The sequence below is a fragment of the Callorhinus ursinus genome, unplaced genomic scaffold, assembly GCF_003265705.2.
Source record: "Callorhinus ursinus isolate GAN/ISIS: 27379988/994484 unplaced genomic scaffold, GSC_fseal_2.0 scaffold15, whole genome shotgun sequence".
NCBI classification, from domain to species: domain Eukaryota; kingdom Metazoa; phylum Chordata; class Mammalia; order Carnivora; family Otariidae; genus Callorhinus; species Callorhinus ursinus.
Genome location: NW_027397077.1, coordinates 17,825,122 through 17,844,565, shown reverse-complemented (window position 1 = coordinate 17,844,565; position 19,444 = coordinate 17,825,122). Strand labels below are relative to the sequence as shown.

Genomic DNA, 19,444 nt, shown 5'->3' with positions numbered 1-19,444 from the left:
CAGCCACTCTGGAAAACAGTATGGAGGTTCCTCAAACAGTTGAAAATAGAGCTACCATACGACCCAGCAATTGCACTACTGGGTATTTACCCCAAAGATACAAATGTAGGGATCCGAAGGGGTACGTGCACCCCAATGTTTATAGCAGCAATGTCCACAATAGCCAAACTGTGGCAAGAGCCAAGATGTCCATCGGCAGATGAATGGATAAAGAAGATGTGATATATATCTATATATAGATATATATAGATATATACACACACACACACACACACTGGAATATTATGCAGCCATCAAAAGGAACAAAATCTTGCCATTTGCAACAACGTGGATGGAACTGGAGGGTATTATGCTGAGCGAAATAAGTCAATCAGAGAAAGACATGTATCATATGACCTCACTGATATGAGGAATTCTTAATCTCAGGAAACAAACTGAGGGTTGCTGGAGTGGTGGGGGGTGGGAGGGAGGGGGTGGCTGGGTGACAGACATCGGGGAGGGTATGTGCTATGGTGGGCACTGTGAATTGTGTAAGACTGTTGAATCACAGACCTGTACCTCTGAAACAAATAATACAGTATATGTTAAAAAAAAAAAAAAAAGAAGATAGCAGGAGGGGAAGAATGAAGGGGGGGAAATTGGAGGGGGAGATGAACCATGAGAGACTATGGACTCTGAAAAACAAACTGAGGGTTCTAGAGGGGAGGGGTGTGGGGGAATGGGTTAGCCTGGTGATGGGTATTAAAGACGGCACGTTCTGCATGGAGCACTGGGTGTTATATGCAAACAATGAATCATGGAACACTACATCAAAAACTAATGATGTAATGTATGGTGATTAATATAACATAAAAATTAAAAAAATAAAAAAAAATAAATTGCACATTATGAAATCCTTAAAAAAAAAAAAAAGAAAGAACCACAGGCAAGCCAGAAAGAAATATAGCAAAATAATCCACAAAAGCCTCTCCATCCACCATCTACTGAGATAAAAGCATTTTGGTAGGAAACTTTATTTTTTATTATTTTTTAAAAGATTTATTTATTTATTTATTTGAAAGAGAGAGAGAGAGAGAAAGCGCATGTGAGAGCACCCACGCCAGCAGTGGAAGGGGCAGAGGGGGAGAGAGAATCTCAAGCAGACTCCCTGTGGAACGTGGAGCTCGACACGGGGCTCAATCTCACAACCCTGAGATCATGGCCTGAGCCGAAATCAAGAGTAGGACACTCAACTGACTGAGCCACCCAGGCGCCCTAGGAGGAAACTTTACAAAAAACATTCTCTGATACAGATTGTTGTTTGCAATCAACATTGCAATCAACATGTTGGCACTGAAACACTCCTTTGAGGCCTCTGAATGCACTACTACTTTAAGATTGCCTTTTCACAACCACAGTCGTAAACGGAGAAACATTCCTTTGTTGGCATGTCAGACCCAGTGGAGCCCTGTTAGCATCCTCAGAGGGTTACCATCCTCAGTGAATCAGGAGACTTGCAGCCTTCGCGTTCATGTCCTTGACCATCTCAAGAGATGGTCTTAAACTTCTATATGACCACAGCCCCTCTGAGGTAAAGCTTACACAAACAACCACCTACACATGCTCTTCCACAACCCAGATGATTCCCTTTGTGGTAGGACCCTGAGAGGTTTCCTATCACTTAGCCCTACTCCGTATATATTTCTGAACAGTAGCTGAGATCAAGACACTGGTAGGTGGGCCAGGGAAAGGTGGACGGTCGGGTACAAACAAAAGGGCAACAAGACATGGAGCTCAGCCTCCAAGAGTTCCCGTTGTAGTATTCTCAGGTCCTTCACCTCCTAGGGCCTGTTTCTGACACTCCTTAGCTCATAGGCTATCAGGTTGCTCCTCTCCATTCAAGACAACAGAGCCCAAGTATGTCTCCACTGAATTTAGTTAAGAATTGGCACAACCAAGCCACAGTGTTAGTCACTTGCAAGAGATGCAGCGATGACCACGTGAAGACTCCCAGTCCTCAACGATCTCACAGTACAAAGGCAGAAGCAAGCAAGTAAAGGAACAGCTTTAATGCATGACGGAATGCTCAGAGAACAGCGGGTTAAAGGAAGGACGAATCCCATCTACCCGCGGCGGGCGGGAGGGAGGGCGAAATGCGGGGAAGTGGAGAAAAAGCCTTCCTTGCCAGCCCTAGATAGATGAGTCATCAAGAACTCCTCCTGCCTTCTCAAGGTCTATAAATAATCCCAGGTGCTGCCATTTCATTTAATTACTAAGTCTCTCCAGATGGAGAAAAATAATTAAGCAGTCTGTACCACCGACATGATATAAAGAATGGGTTAGCAACTTGTGAAACATTTGAGTTTTGAAGTTTGCTTTTGACTCTGAAGTGAGGGCAGAAATGAAAAGGGGGCAACCACCTAACTGGAGGTGTTAGAGAAAACCAAGCGACCACAGTCATATTCTGGGCAGAAATTTACACAGAAATAGAAAAAAAAATATTGGGACAAGGGGGCTCAACATTGCCAGGAGCAAAATTGAAACATTAAATGAAGAAACCTCGTTGAAGATCAGTTGTCAAAAAAACACCAAAAAACAAAAAACACAACACTTTAAGACAATCTATAAATAAATCAGGATGCAATTTATTTCTTAAAAGTACAAGGCATATGCCATTGACTGGGCCGCCGGATGCAGACATAATAAAAATGTTATATCTTTGCATCTGATGCAAAGATTCAGAAGAGACTCTACCCAGGGGCGCCTGGGTGGCTCAGTCGTTAAGCGTCTGCCTTCGGCTCAGGTCATGATCCCAGGGTCCTGGGATCGAGCCCCGCATCGGGCTCCCTGCTCTGCTGGAAGCCTGCTTCTCCCTCTCCCACTCCCCCTGCTTGTGTTCCCTCTCTCGCTGTGTCTCTCTCTGTCAAATAAATAAAATCTTAAAAAAAAAAAAAAGAAGACACTCTACCCAGAAAGGTCTACCAAGGAGGCCGGCGAGAAAATCTCATGAGAAAAGTTTCTAAATGTAGCTGCTCTTAAAAAATCATGCATTTATAATCCCATAGGTCAAGGGAATCAGGAAATATAAATAAAGTTTTAGGCATTCCAACAATGACCACTAGGTAGTAAAACAAAGGAGATGCCCCCCCCATGATATAAACTCAGCAATAATAATGTGCTTCTTGAAAAAACCCAACCATCATACCCGTAAACCCACAGTAATCACAACTGCAAAAAGCTTGGGGATACCAACTTTGTAGGAGCATCTCATGGAAAGCCAGCAGATGTTTGCACCGAGAGAAGCCATGTGGATTCTGACGGGAAATGGAGGGAAGCGTTCAACAAGAACAGTGAAGAAACAGTGGAAGAAAGAAAAACCAATTCAGATGGTGATGATGGAAGATTTCTTGGTCTAAAAACATACAGGCCTGCTTAAGGTAAGGTCATTCATTCTGAGTACCTGGTATCCTCTACTCAATAAACTTAACCCAGAGCCAATCAAATCCTTTTGTGTGTTGTTTTCAAAGCAAAGCATCCTTCCACAAATTACCTAATCATTCCCCTGTCATTTCAGCTCTCCTGTCAATGTAAGTTTTTCATATTTCTTTCTTTAAACAGATAAGCTAGGTAGAGTATTACCAGAATAATAGAATATTTTTAAAGAATATTTTAATGGCACTTGGTATTTTACATTTTTACAGGAATTCAAATGAGGCTAACAGCAAAGAACAGTAGAGATTCTACTTTAACAAACAGAAAACAATTATTTTAATTTCTGTACTTATATAAATTAGCTACACAAGCACTTATTCTCTTTAGTGGTTTAACAACAGGTATCTCCATCCTTTGCCAGTTCTTTAATTAGTTTTAAAAATCCTTTAAAATCAACCTTCCCCCTTACTGATCTCCTAGATCTTTTGGAGAGCTGCTGATCCAAAGATGTGTGTGAACTAGGGTATGGAGTAAGTTAACAGCAAGACGACAACATCTACATGGAACTCAGCCTTGCCTAGACATGCTCTTGTCATTCACATCATGTCACTCTGGATAATTAATATGTGGGTTTGTAAGTCAGCACACAGCCTCTTTACAAATGTAAGGGTTTCTCCACTCACCTCATGCTAGCCATTATCCCGTGCAACTCTGACAGTGAGGTCCTAGTGGGCAGGAGCTGATTGCATTTATTATATTTAATGTAGCAACTAGTGCCCTTCCCGGCACTGCATCAGTGCTGAATAGATGATAAATACTTCTTCAATACCAAAATGCAAGATACCAGGTTTGAATTTGAAAATATATATGAAGATTTATCTGACTACTTGGGGGAAGAAACTGAACATTCTCACAGGAAGGCGCAAAATACGAAGATCTCAAAGTATGGAATGTAACTAGACTGCCAAATTAAAATAACAGGAATACTGTTTTCCTCTCCATTGCTCAACGTAGTGTGAACAAAGATGTATAAATGCATACGTGGACTTAAAAGGAAAACAGAAGCAGCAGGTCAATACAGCTGGTATCTAAAAAAAAAAAAATCTGTTCTATTTTACGTTACCTACCTTCTATGTTACGTATACGGGGCAGCAAGCAAAAATTTTTAGAAGGACTTATCAGATGAAATATATCTTTGTGTGTGAACTAGTCATCATGTCCTAGAAATACTTTGAAAATTTAAAACCTACATTTCACACTGAGGTGTTTTGCGGGTTCGTACACCAACGGGCTTTGCCTGCCTAAGACTCTAATTGGTCCTACGTTTCACAAGAGTTTATAGGAGCTGAAACACAGAAACCTTCTGTGTAGCACATATTGTGAACTGGTTCTTCCAGGACTCAGAGGAACATTTTAAAATTTGTTTTCCTCTCAGAAAGGTGATCTTATACAGTAGGACCCGGTTGGGCTGGGCACGGGTGGGCAGGGCAGAAGGAGAACAGGGTAGGTTGATGGTGTGGCTACAAGCAGAGCCGCGCACCAAGAGGGCGATCACAGAAAAGAAGGGATTAACCGTGGAGGTGGGCACTGTTTAAGAATGGCTCCAGTGACCTCAGCATTGCATAAGGCAAACTGATCATGGCTTAGATGCAGAAGTGGTACAGACAGAACTCAAGGAACGTGCCCACAGGGCAGTGCCCGAAACAGACTTCTGTTGATGCAAAGACGACACATATACCACAGGTCTCCATCCCATCGGAAAACAATTGTATGGATATGGATACATACTATTTGGCATTGAACGAATGTCTACTGCATGCCAGAACCCACGTTAGGGGCTTCATTTAATGACTACTTACAATCTTACAACCTTGATGGTGTAGACAGAAGTTGCTATCACCATTTCACAGGCAGGAATACTGAGGTTGGGAAGTTTAAATGACTCCTTCACCATTATGCGGCTATTAAGTGGAAGAGATGGGACTCACAAGCAAATAGTTTTGACGCTAGTGAATGAGTTCTTAAAATGCTATGCTCAACTGATTTATGAAAGTAATCAGGGAAAAGAGATGTGTGGAAGAACAAAGGGGAGACCAACCAAATACATAAACAGAAAACTTACAAGATATCGGACCATGAGCCGTGGTAAGAAATAGGTTTTATAACATGACGAAATACATACCCACTATGCTTCTCTATATAAAAGCAACTAAAAAAAGTTCTACAAAAAAAAAAGCTCTGCAAAAATATTTACCCTTACTATGAGTAATACACTCTGATATTTTCTGATCATTTTTTCTATTCCATCGTTATTTTAAAAGTGCTGGCAGGATTTCCTGAAATTACTTCATGGCCCACGAGGAGGTCAGAACCCACAGTTTGAAAACCAGTGCCAAAACCAATCCTAATGACTACCACTCTTACCATTTCTGAGGTTTGGGTAGAATATTGGGTTTTTCAATTTTTCATATATAATCTTCCATTTGAACCTTTACGCATGAAAGGAAGGGGGGATTAGTTAAGAGGGAGAGAAGGCAGTGGATAGAATTGTCCATCATGTGTCATATGCTAAAAAGCGTAGTGAAATTAACATACTCCAAACAAGAATGGCTCCATCTCAAAGACAAAAAAGCTTGCCCCAAAAGGCAGGGGTCAAAGACCCATGGTGGAAAAGGTTCTGCTGTCTTAAATATTCCTTTGAGTTGTCAGAAAGACATCATTGTCCAACAATGCCTCACTGATGAAAGAAACACTGCTATGTAGTCTTCAGGCAAATTTTAAGACTGAAAGACAAGTCACATACCTACTACTCAGGTTACTTTCCACCCAAAAAAGCACCGGGTCTCCTCTCAGTTACTATTTCAAGACACTTGACGGTTGACACTACTTTAATTTGATGTGACTTATTAAAAAGCCTGGACAGTATTATCCCATGGGAGGATACAAGGTTTGGCTTCTAGCTATAGAGCCAACACACAGACCAGAAGAAACACTCACTACAAGCACAATAAAAAAGAGAAAGAAAGGGTGAGAGTTCATAAATGTACTAACTTGGAAATGGTCTCAGTGAAAACTTTAGTTACCATGGGGATTTCTGGGAGGGAAAGAAAAGGGGTCTCTTCAGAGAAGTGACTGATGCTATTTATTAATCTACTTGTAAGTAACGTCAAATTTTAAAGTTGCTCCAAAGAAAATCTCCTTTTTTCTTGCATCAGCCTTTTAATATGCTGAAGGAACCTGTTCAAAATGCTTCAGCAGTGAAGTAACTTACATGATAAATGTGTTCTTCAATCTGTGCACCAGTCAAGTAGCAATAAAATCAGAATAATTCATGCAAAAATTTTCATTATGTTTCTAAACATACTTATTTACATTTTAAATCACACATTAGACAATATGAAATATCTTTCATTTAGACAGGTGTGAACTAGAAAACAGATGCATTCATTAAACATAGAACAATTCGGCGAATTAAAAAAAAATACTCAGAGAACTCTCTGGTTGAAGTACTTGAGCCACCGTTAACTTACTTGAAAAAATATGGCCATAGCTCCGATTATTCTGTTTTCAGAAATTGCAGTTTGAAAGCTGTCAAAGTCGTCTGGATTATAAAAGAAAATCTGCATCTGTAAAAGAACAATTAAAATATGTATTAGGGAAAATTTCAAGCCTACACACAAGTAGACAGAATAGTACAAGGGACCCAGATTCCTCACTTCCTAAGATTTGGCCAAATGTATTCATCTATCCATATTTTTCCCTTGCTGAGGTACTTAAGAGCAAACCCCAGACATCGTATCATTTTACCCCTACAAACCACACAATCACACTTCTCACATAACCAGAGAGCCTTCCTGCTACCCAAAAGAAATAATGTTGACACCTTCTGATTGCCTGATATTCATGTCATGGTGAAAGTTCCCTATTATGGAGCAAAATTTTAATGGAGTAAAACACCTTGAAGTAAAAAACAAAAAACAAAAAACAAAAAACAAAACAAAACTAAGCCTGTGAGATTCAGTTCACATGCTTAAATTATAAAAACTTAAATGGGCACATCTTTTTAAGAAACACTCTTTTGGAGGAATTTGAAGGGGTCAATTACCCAAATGGAGTATTTCAATGAATCCACCCGAAATTTAATGGTAATAATAATAATAATAATACTTCACATTTTCCAGCTTGCAAAACTGTGCCATACATTATTTCACTTAATTCATCTAACAACCCCTGTGAAGACAGGGCAGAAATGACTACCCTCAGTTACAGATGAAGAAATAGTGCTTTTAGAAAGTTCATGTTAACTTGGCTAAGACTGAACATCAGAGGAAAACTATAAAATCCAGGGGCTCTCACTGCAACCGGAAATACCTTCTCTTACATTTGGGTAGAGTTTCTTACTCAAAAAGCAGAATACAGACAAATCAACTTAAAGTCATTATATGATCTTAATGCTTGAATAGTCTTTGATATTTAGTACAATGCAGAGACCAAAAATGGACCATGGAGTGTTCTCGAAAGAATACATATATAATAAAAATAACAGATTTGGGTTTCTATTCTAGCCTCTTCATTTACTTGCCTGTGAGACCTCAGACAAACAAGCCTATTTCAAAGTATCAGCTTCCTCATGTACAGAATAAAGTATTTACCTTTGGGAGGGTGGGCATGGAAAGTAAATGAGTCGTTGTAGTGTACAGCATGTAGCAGCATCAGGCCTACCCTTCATCCATGCTCAGCAAATCACTATCATCATCATCATCATCATCATCATCACTATCACCATCATATTTTAAGGTTAACATCTGGTAGACACCTTAAAATTTCTAATAAGACCGTGATGTCACTGAATCTTCTGGAATGACCCTACTCCTTACAGAAAATCAGATTTCCTCTATCATTCATTAGGTCGTCCCTATTTTCCAAATGACGTGATGCTATTCTCCACAACAAACTGAACAACCACACCCCCAGAGGGAGTTTGGAGATATGACACCAAATGATAACTTCCCGGAGAGGAAAGCTTAGTCAGCAGAACTAGCTGAAGTCAAAGGTTACTTGAGACATTAAGAATAAGGTGACACTTCTTTTCTGAAGGGTAGGATCAGGTGGCTCAATCAGGATACTTTCTAGGAAAAGTCAGACACCCACGTGGATGAAAGAAGGATGGGTAGATTCCTTTGAAGGACTTTCCTTCTTACAGGGAATAATTTTTCTAACACTGTGAATTCTCACCAATTCCAGCAGCCTCTTACAAATGTGTTGCCTTTAGGTTTGGACAGCTTTAGACATCATGCATGTACATTAAGAAAAATCCATTCAACGAGGTGCAGAAAAAAAGAGTTTAATACTTAGGTGAATTGCTTTGGGTACAATGCTAAGAACGCAATAAAGAAACGCCACACAAGCATATTCAGGAAATAACACTTCAGTTTCCTTTTAAAACTCAGGCCCTCAAATTAAGTTCATACAAGTTTTTCTTATTCTCCAGCCCATGAGCAGGGGTGGCATTGTTTAATGCATCACCTGAATAGTGTGGGATACAAAATACTTTAAGACCTCTTCAAGGGCATTTTCATTTACGACCGGGTGAGGAAATTCATTTTCAGAAAATGTCTTTGAGTCATGGCTCCACCCAGCAGGATAATAAAATGTCTCATAAAGCGAAGAGTAGCATAAGTATGAAATATCAATTTTCCATGCTTTTTCTCTAAAGTTGTAGTCTACTGAATTAGGTTAACTTCTGAAGCTATCTTAAATATGACAGTAAGAAGTGGATGGAGTTTTTCTGAGTGAACTGGACTTTAAATCGCTTTGTTGTTATTGTTGATGGGACAAATTGGGGCAGAAACTGGAAAACTGTTTCACAAAACCATCTTTGGAAGGTGTTGGGGTGGCTACTAAATATTGTCAGTAGCCCATTGGCTTTCTGTATCTGCTCTCAAAAGCCATACCCAGAGTCTTCCCTCTAGCATCACCAAGAGTGTTCTTCCTAATAAAGTGAATCAAAGTCATGCTTACTTAGGGTAGCAGTCCTCCTCCTGAAGAATCATGATACACATCAACTGAAGGAAAAGATCAGGAAAATCCAGCAACAGAGAGATCTATGAACTCTTCCACACAGCCTTTACCAGCATCCCCTATTATTTACATTTTATCCTATTTTCATCCTCTCTCTCTCTCTCTGTGTGTGTGTGTGTGTGTGTGTGTGTGTGTGTGCACATAGATACACAGTTTCTTTTTATGAATCACCGGGTAGTAAGTGGGAGAAAATATGCCCCTTTACCACTAACTACTTAAGTGTATAATTTCTAAGAATCAGGACAGTCTCTTATGTAAGCACAGTATAATTATTCAAATTAGCAAATTTCACATTGATACAATACTATTATCTCATTCACAATCCATTTCGAGTTTTGGCAAATGCCCAAATAAAGTCCATTACAGATCATTATTCTGGTTCTTAGTCCAGGAATCCAATTTAGGATCAAACTCTGCATTTCGTTGTTACGCCTCTTTATACTGACCCCTCCTGCCCCCACTCTCATCTGGGAGAGTTACTCAGTCTTTCTTTATTTGAACAGTGTGAAGTGTGCAGGTCAGTTGTTAGAGAGAATCAGGCTCTGTCTCGTGGTTTCTCATGATTAGATTCAGGTGATGCATTCGGGGCAGGTTTCCACAGGAGTGACATTGTCTTCACGGTGCACCATATCGGGAAGTGCACCCTGTGGATTTCTCCCAGTATGAGGGGTGTTTAACTTGATCTTATGGCTAAGTTGATGTCTGCCAGGTTTCTCCACTATAAAGTCATTAATTTTCCTTTTATAATTAAAAAGTACTTTGTAGGGAGCTACTTAGGATTACATAAACACATTGTCTGTCATCTGATGTCCATCCGCTAGTCTCAGTAGTCATTGATGATTTTCTAACTGCACTACCCTTCTATATGCATGAAAGGGATTCCAGTGTAAGGAATTGCTTTCCCTTCTGCATAGTTTATTTATTCGTTCATTCCTTTATGTAAATCCACATGAACTCATTTATTTTGTTTTATTCAATCCATTACCATTATTTATTTCAATGTACAAACTGTCCCAATAGGAGACCTTTTGCACAGCAGGAAACCGTCCAAATGGATTCCTCTGTCATTTTGCTATGTCCCCATCATTTTATATTTTTTAGCATCTCCTTATTAGCTGATACAGATGTTCTAGACTCATCTTGATTTTTCCCTGCCCCAGCCCTAAAATTGGCCATAACTTGGGTGAATTCTGGTTCCTTTTAACAAGGAATGGTATTTAAAGACATTATATCCCTAAGTCAGTATTTTCCAAATATGTCTGAGATTAGAAAATGTGGTGCTTCAAGAAAACTATATGGCTTTAAGGCTCAGTGACTCTATTCTAACCAGAACCTTCCTTGCAAGGGAAGGAGAGCTGGATCAACCTTGTATAAATTGATGTCACTCTACCATGCAGAGTGCCATGAGACACGTTAAGTCTCCTCAACCACTGAAACAAACTATATTAAGATCAACTAAAAAGCCACTGGTAGTCTATGTACCCAGTGCACAGTCGAGGGACCAATTCTACAAAATCCTTCAAATTCACGAGCAAGCCTCACAGATCTGGGTGATCATTCGATTCTACCTTGTGGAATGGCTGGACTGGAAAACCATCAAGGCACTTCTTTTTTTTTTTTTAAAGATTTTATTTATTTATTTGAGAGAAAGAATGAGAGAGAGAGAGAGTTCATGAGAGGGGGGAAAGGTCAGAGGGAGAAGCAGACTCCCTGCTGAGCAGGGAGCCCGATGCGGGACTCGATCCCGGGACTCCAGGATCATGACCTGAGCCGAAGGCAGTCGCTTAACCAACTGAGCCACCCAGGCGCCCCATCAAGGCACTTTTCTAGCCAGATTAGGGTGACAGAAAAAACAGAATATCCTATGTCATAACCTGACATTTGTAAAAGAGAATTTTACAAAGAGAAAAAGCCCTACCAGTGACCAGGAGGCAGATACCGAAATATAGATATGAAAAGTGCCTGAATGAATAGCAACACCTCCAAGTAACGGGAGGGGGATGAAATGGATAGTGTGAGCATAAGGCTGACCAAGGTCAATGCTCTACTGTTGAAGGGTACTAGCATGATGCGTACAGAGTCACAACAAAATGCCCACTTACCTTCTCCTTTCTCTTGCCTTGAGCTATTTCCCCCCATATATTTAAAATGACTCTAGGTACAATTTGATATAAAAACTATCTTTATGCCTGGTTTCCAACTTGAATCACAGTTGTGTTAAGCTGAACAAATGCAAAGCAACAAATCTGAAAACTAGAGCCTTCTATATTTTTTATTAATGTTGTTATTTTCCAAACATTGAGGGAGTGCTTACTGTATGCCAAGTACTGTGCTATCATTCATGAATACACACTGAGGTAGGTACCACCATGATCCTCATTTTATAGCCAAAGAAACCCAGGATTTCCAAAATTTTCAAAGCAGTTAAGGAATGGGGGGGGGGGATTGTCACAGAAAATCTTTCCAATCCTAGAGCTCAGGTCTTAATTACTGGGCTTCCCTAGAGTGGACAAGTAAATTTGCTTACTACCCATTATATATAAGGTACTACGACAGATGAAGACACAGTTTGTGCTTAGAAAAGATTGAAATATCAATAATGAGGGGCGCCTGGGTGGCTCAGTTGGTCAAGCGTCTGCCTTGTGCTCAGGTCATGATCCCAGGGTCCTGGGATTGAGTCCTGCATTGGGCTCCCTGCTCAGTGCGGAGTCTGCTTCTCCTTCTCCCTCTGACCTCCCCCTCCACTCATGCTTTGTCTCTCTCAAATAAATAAAATCTTTAAAAAAAAATATCAATGATGAAAGGTTAACTTTTTTTTTTTTGAATGCCAAAGTTAGAGCCGTACACAAATGTATCACAAAAAAAACATGAGGCAATGAATGGCTCTTGGACAAGTGAGGCACATAGTAAATGAATACTAAAATAATGCGGGTGATGGGTCAGAGGGGACATTTCCTTTAAGGTGGACTTTCTATCATCTACTGTTACAGTTGTGAGCATAAGTCAGCTCTCCCATCTCCAGGATAATGGAGGTAAGAGGCAATGACCCCAACACGAGTGGGAAAAATCCAACACTGACTTCTTTGGTGATTTAGAAAGCTCTACATTTTAATTTCAAACAACTGGTATTTCTGCACCCCCCACACACATACACACCCAAGCAAAAAAAAAAAAAAAAATGATAAATTAAGTAAGGAAAGAGCATGCAGATAGTTCAGAGGAAAGGCAATCTACTGAATGATTCCTTAGACATTTACAGATACTGTTGGGCCTCTTCAATGGAGTGGAAGAATACACACACTGCTACAGGAGAAGAACAGACAGAGATGAAATGTAAATGGGATGAGATAAAGATGGTAACAAGAAAGGCAACAGCGAAATTAAAAACCACACAGGAGGTAGCAGATAGCAGAACCAAAGAGGTGAAATGTACTTTTCTGATCATACTTGGCACCAGCCTGGAGTAAGGCAGCTGAGAACATGGTGGAGGACTAGAAACACATGCCCAAGTATAAAAATGTGCAGTAACGACGAAGCGAAATTTCAAACGCAGTTAATGATCCGCTGGTTCCGCTTGTTGGAGGACTTGGATAGGATGATGTCAGAATTGAAATTTTTGCAAAATAACTTCTTAATCTAACTCGATTTGTAGACTGTGCTGCACCTTAACTGCTACGAAGCCAGATCATACACACTCAACACTGCATGTTCTACTTCTTTAATTCTGCCATTGCCATCAGATAGGAAGATCGATGCAGGCAGAAGTACATCTGCCGAGTCAAAGCTAGGTCTTTCAGAGCGCTGTTCGTTGTAAATAGTTGTAATTTATTTTTGGTGTGAATAACACAGTTCGGGGCTCTGAGTGGCTGGAAGCAAGGGCAGAGAAATGATAAATCCAAAAACAATATAATGGGTTTCTTCCTATATATAGGAATAAATAACTAAATGAGGAGCAAGGAGGGATTAGATTACCAAGAGAATGAATGGATTTAAATCACTGGAGAAAATGCTCATGGAAGCGCAAATACATGCCAAAACCACTTGGAAATGCTAAGTGGCCCCAGGTATGGTTCTGCTAAACACAGATTATATTATTTTCTCCTCAATCTACAAGAAATTCAAACCCTTTTCTACCAAGTAAGTAGCCTGAAATTTTGATACTCTAACAAAAGAAAGTCTAGTCATGTCAATTATGGAGAGCATGATAAATACATGCTATCTATAGTATATAGAAATAGATAACACAAACACTCTGAATTCAGAATCATTATATGGGAATTTTGTTTTATATCAATGAACAGTTTTAATCCCAGTTACTTTTTAAAAGGATGATTATTATATTTTTACCCATGATAGTTAATTTTATAGGTCAATTTGTCTAGGCCTGGCTGCCCAGCTGTTTGGCTAAACATTGTAGATGTTGCTATAAAGGTATTTTTTAGATGTGATTAATATTTAAATCTGTAGATTCTGCGTAAAGCAGATTACCCTCCATAATGTGATGGGTGTCATCCAGTCAGGTGAAAGTGTGAAGCATCCCTAAGTGGAAGGAATTGTTTTTCCAGATTCTAACACAGAAATTCTGCCTGGGTTTACAGCCTTCAGACTTAAGACTACAACATCAACTCTTGTTGGAATTTCCAGCCTGTTCTGCAAATTTTGGACTTGACTGCCCCCACAACTGAATGAGACATACACCCCCAAAGGTCAGGACTGATTTTAAGCACCTATATAAGAGACACGTATAGGTGACTGTGTATCGCATTCTAAAACCATTCTGCAAACCAGTTACTTCCTTGAGCTCTGAGCTCAAGTCTTCATTTGGTTCTTTCTAACAGGGCTCTCCCCTGGAGAATGTAGCCCCTCTTAAAACACAGTTCACACTCTTGTGGCTTACAGCAAGGTGGCCATGAAGATGGAAGACCACATGACTATGGGTGACATAAATGGAGATCCAAGAGCTTGGGCTATAAAGTCAGACCTGATTCAAATACCGAAGACACATGAGAGCCCCAAGGCTCAGTGCTGTCCCCTTCTGTCCTACAGGGGTATTGCTAACCTCATCACATCCACTCTGCACATGCTATGGTAAAGAAAGAACTAAGGGGCTCCCATGTTTTATTACTACGTATCTTTATTACTTTATGACCAGAGGGATATATGAATTAAGTTGAAGGTCAATTGTTTCCACAGGCCAGCCAACAACCCAGTGCATCATGCCACAAGGTACAGCAAAGAAGAGTGTGTGCAGGCTTCACCCAGCTTTCATTGGATGACTATTTTTAGAAGAACTGTGCTCCAAAGAATAGCAGGTATTCAGCCCCTTTGTAGGCAAGAAAGCATTTAAATAAACATTCTGAAACATTTGCTTTATACAATATCATTAATCACGGAATACGCTAATCCTTAATCATTTCCCCCCCTTTTTTTTCTTACTTTCCCTGTAACATGGAATTATCTTCAACTACTTTACAGCAGGAATCCAAATTTCTGGAGCAGAAGAATTCAAAGTGCACACTAGGGCTCTGACTCATACACAATGAGGTGCTGGAATGATTTCTGAGATCCCTTTAAAAAGTCTCTGTGTGTTACCTGTTTGTGCCATTCTAAGTCTATTTATCAGTTGATTTTTGGAATTTCTGGTTCGACGATGCATCTGATTAGTCACATAAATATTTAATCTTTGTGTTTTTCCCTTGGTAAGGAACTATTCAGGCTTTGTTTACAGTATTAAATTGCGTTTTTCAAGGATTTACTATGCCTGATTCACGAATTATTTCTTACAGTTCAGCATAAGTTCGGACACAAAGGAGGTAGGTTCAACATCTGCCTGTATGTTGGCCAGCTACCCTTTCCAAGTCCTCAGGAAAGGGAGTGGTAAGCTACAGCTCTGCCAACTAATTAGCTGTGTGACCCAGTTGAAATCAGTCACCCTCTCTGAGTCTTAACATCCCCATGAGTAAACGGAGGATAAGAAATGCAGCACTGGGGTATAGTGAGCATTAAACAAAATAAGTCAAGGAAAGCATCTCCCACAATGTCTGCCATACTGTAGGCAAATGATTCACATGTCTTTAACAATTAGTTAACAGGAAAAATAAAATGGAAAGAAGTTGGTGAAAGGATTATCTGCAATCACCCCAAACTGGAAACCAAACACTAAACATTAATGGAATTGATAAACAAATTGGGAGAGTCACACCATGGAATATGCACTATAATTACAGGTAACAATATAGACGAATCTCACAAAAAATGCTGAGCCAAATAAGGCAGATACAAAAAAAAAAAAAAAGAATTAAAATTAGAAAAAAATGTTCACTGTGTGATTCTATTGAAATGAAGTACAAAAACCAGGAAAAACTTATGCAGTTCGAAGCCAACACAGTGGTTACCCATGGGGGCAGTAAGTGAAAAAGGGATTCTGGGGGTGCTAATAAGTGCTCTTTCTTGATCTCAGGGCTGGTTACAAGAATATGAAAATTCATTAGCCTGTATTATTATTATTTGTTCATTTTCCTCTTTGTAAAGGATATTTCAATACTAAATAAAATTCATGAACTGCTGTGCTTTTGAAACTGGGATAAACAAAAGTATAATGCCACCTAATAATGAGACCAGGGAAGAGTTTGCACCCCTCTGTGGGACCCATTCTATTTCATGGAGGCTACTCCAAATCTGAGGGTAAGGCTAGAGATAACTTATCTGCTTGACAGAGCAAGTTAAAGGGGACCATCCCTAAGTGTGCAGAATCAGGCCAGCCTAGGACTGCGTAACAATTGCCTGGACCAAGCATCACCTCTTCCCCACCCTTTCCCTGAAGGCAGACATGGCCAAGGAAGCCCAGAGGTAGCATATCCATAAAACATTCCACAGGGCCGCTTAAATGTATCTGATTCTTACAATACTTTACATTAATTAATTCCTTTCATCCTCACCATTACTACTCTTGTCTGAGTAGTAATAAAGCTGGGATTCAAACCCAGGCATTTGACTGCAGAACCCACACATTTAAAATCCTCTCTGTAAGGTATCCTGATCAGAATTCCCACTAGCAATGAGGAGTACCTATTAGTTACCTCCAGGACCCTCGCACAAAGTTTGCAGAGTAGTGGTTCTCAACCATGGGTGACTATGGACTCCAGGGGACAGTGGCCATGTCTACAGTCATGTTGGGTTTCAGTACTGGAAGGGGTCCTACAGGCATTTAGTGGGTAGAGGCCAGGGATGCTGCTAAACACCCTACAATGAGTAGAACAGCCCCCGAAAGCAAAGAATTATCCTGCCCAAAGTGTCAATAGTGCTGAGGTGTAGACACCTTGTCTATACTCACCTTCACATGAAACCTGGCCAATGGATATGGTAAAGCATTTTGTTTTTCTTCCCCTCTCCCACTACTACTGATCTCTAAAGGGGGAGAAACAAGTCTATTGTAATAGGGCCCAAAGACTGGGAGAGCAGTTTTATCCCTACGCATGAACCAGTAAGTTCAAACCACTCTCACCTATGCTTGGAGTTACTGTAATAACTTTCTTTTCTATTAAAACAACCTTTCTTTTCCTGAGTAACTATATTAACACATGAGGCTGGTTCTGAAATGCAGTGGAGCTTAACGCCTTGGACACAGTGGAGAGGAGGAGATCCCTAGGTGCATCTGGAACTCATTTGTATTTTAAAAACGCGAAAATAACCACCGCAGTGTTTGTGCTCTTTGTAATATGAAACTTTTTAGAAATTGCTTTGTACTTGGTAGTAACAGCCACATGATTCACCATGAAATGAAGTCTGGAAAATCATTTTGGATAAATGGACCTATAAATCCAATAGAATTTCCATGACAACATAGACTGCAGCACTCAACCACAAATAAAAGGTTATAAATCATTCAAAACCAACTAGGAATCAGCAATACGGCTCTCCTTTTGAAATACAAGAAACCTGAAATATAGTTTATTTGTTACTTACTCACCCAAAGTTCCCATTATAGTTCTTTCCTCACTTCTGATACTGTATTTTCTACCCCATAATAAGTGTTGGGAAAATGATGACGCCAGGAATTTGCAATTAAGCTAAATAAAATTAACACAGGTAGAGCGCCGGTGGTATTCCTCCCTTTCTCCTAGCTAGAACCCCGCAAGAAAACTTGGGCACAAAGAAAAGTTAGGCAGTTTTATCCAGAAAACTGTAATTTGCCCTACACAGTGAATGCCACCAGATCAGGGTATCTGTAAGAAAAAGGTTCATGCAAAACATTTCTGAGAACACATATACAAGACAACCTGGATGCTTCCCAAATGCTTCTGAGTTCTATAAATCAAAATCAAATCCTCTAGTGTCTTTAGGATAATCTCAACATTGAAGGATTTTTTTTAGATTAGCTGGGTCAACCCAAATACAACATTTTATAAAACCGCTGTCTGTTCCTCAGGTCACCTGTTTAACTCCGGTGGAGATTCCCCCTTCTGATGGACTCTTTTGGATACAGTATGCTGGGACCTCTCCCCGGGGGAGGTGCTGGCCCCAGGACCAAGCACGTAGTAGGCACTCATGCAATGACTGTGGGATAAATGAATGGACGTTATTTCTGACACTGGAGGAAATGCACTGCACTGCTCCATTCACAGCCTCTCTGATTCCTGAGTCTCCCTAACAGCCAACACCTTTGGGAAGATGACTGGTAGAGTAAGGAAAACGAATTTATGGAGCTATGGCTGTGGCTTCCAGAAGGGCTGCCTGAAATATGGCCATGTGGACAGTGTCTTTCATTTTCCATCAGATGAACTCTTGTGGTTCCATCTACTACCATGTGCTGATAACTCTTCAAGGTACATTTTCAGCCCTGATCTCACATGGTCTACGGCTTTTGTCAAAATCTTCAAGGGCTCTGCAAGCCAGAAAGGTTAAGAATCAGGGCTACAGGAAAAAAAAAAAAAAGTGAACATGCTCTCCATGAGCACAAAATCCTTTCCCTAAGATAGATACCCAGAAGCAGTTAAAACCGTCCTCTGAAAATTGTACACACCTTTTATATTCTAGTCAACAATGTACAGGAATGCCAATCTTCCTACACCATTGCTAACAGTGGATTTATGAATCCTTATTTCTTATTTTTTATACATTGGATGAACATATCTGTTCTTATTTTTAATTTTCCCAATAACCAATAAGAATAAGGATCTTTACTCATTTTTTTCTAATGATTTTTCTTTTTATCATTTAGGAAGCCTCTTTAATAAGAAAATTATGACTTTGCCATAAGTGTTGCAAATACAAAGGCAAACGGATTTGCCCCAGCACTGTTGGTATCAGAGGGAAAAAATGGACATGCATAATAAATAGGAGAAGTGGTAAAATGAGCTATGGAGGGGAGAACAGAAGCTGACCAATAGGCAATGACATTAAAAGTTCTCAAAGATATATTGCTAATGGAGAAAGTCAAGATGCAAAATAAATACACATTTGACTTAAAAAAGGCCATAAATCAAAGTACTTTATTTGTTGTGTATGTAGCTGCACAGATGTCCAGAACTAAGAAAGCGGGTGCGGGGCAAGGCTCTGGAAAATAACACAAACTAATAACCGTGGTTTTCTCTAGGGAGGGGGCTTGGACTGGTTTGGGACCAAAAAGGTGGTTTGTTTCATCACAACTGTTTAAAATATTTGGTGGTTCTAACTAACGGCCCATCTAAGGGAAAAAGTCTTCCTTAAAATGAGAGAGAGGGAAAAAAAGAAAAATCGAAAAGGAAAAGAACAAAACCAAAATCCCTACCACTGCTGCAGAGGGAGAAGGTGAAGTTAATGATTCTGTTTGGGGACCCAACTCAGAAAACCAGCCTTATCAGCAAAGTGCTCCAAAGGAATGAATCCATCAGCCCCTACTGACAGACAGCACAACATCACAGAGGCTATGATCCTGCTTTATCCCTGATATCACTTTGCCACAATTTACTCA

The 19,444-nt window shown here is 39.9% G+C and overlaps 1 protein-coding gene across 3 annotated transcripts in view; it reads right to left on the bottom strand.

Annotated features, from left to right (window-relative positions):
* The window catches only part of PTPRG (protein tyrosine phosphatase receptor type G), a 692,071-nt gene that overhangs the window by 197,117 nt on the left and 475,510 nt on the right, over positions 1-19,444 (bottom strand). For all 3 annotated transcript variants that reach the window (XM_073901477.1, XM_073901476.1, XM_025885589.2), the window contains exon 5: positions 6,942-7,037. In XM_073901477.1, coding sequence (XP_073757578.1) covers positions 6,942-7,037 — 96 coding nt within the window. The remainder of the gene's footprint in view (positions 1-6,941; positions 7,038-19,444) is intronic.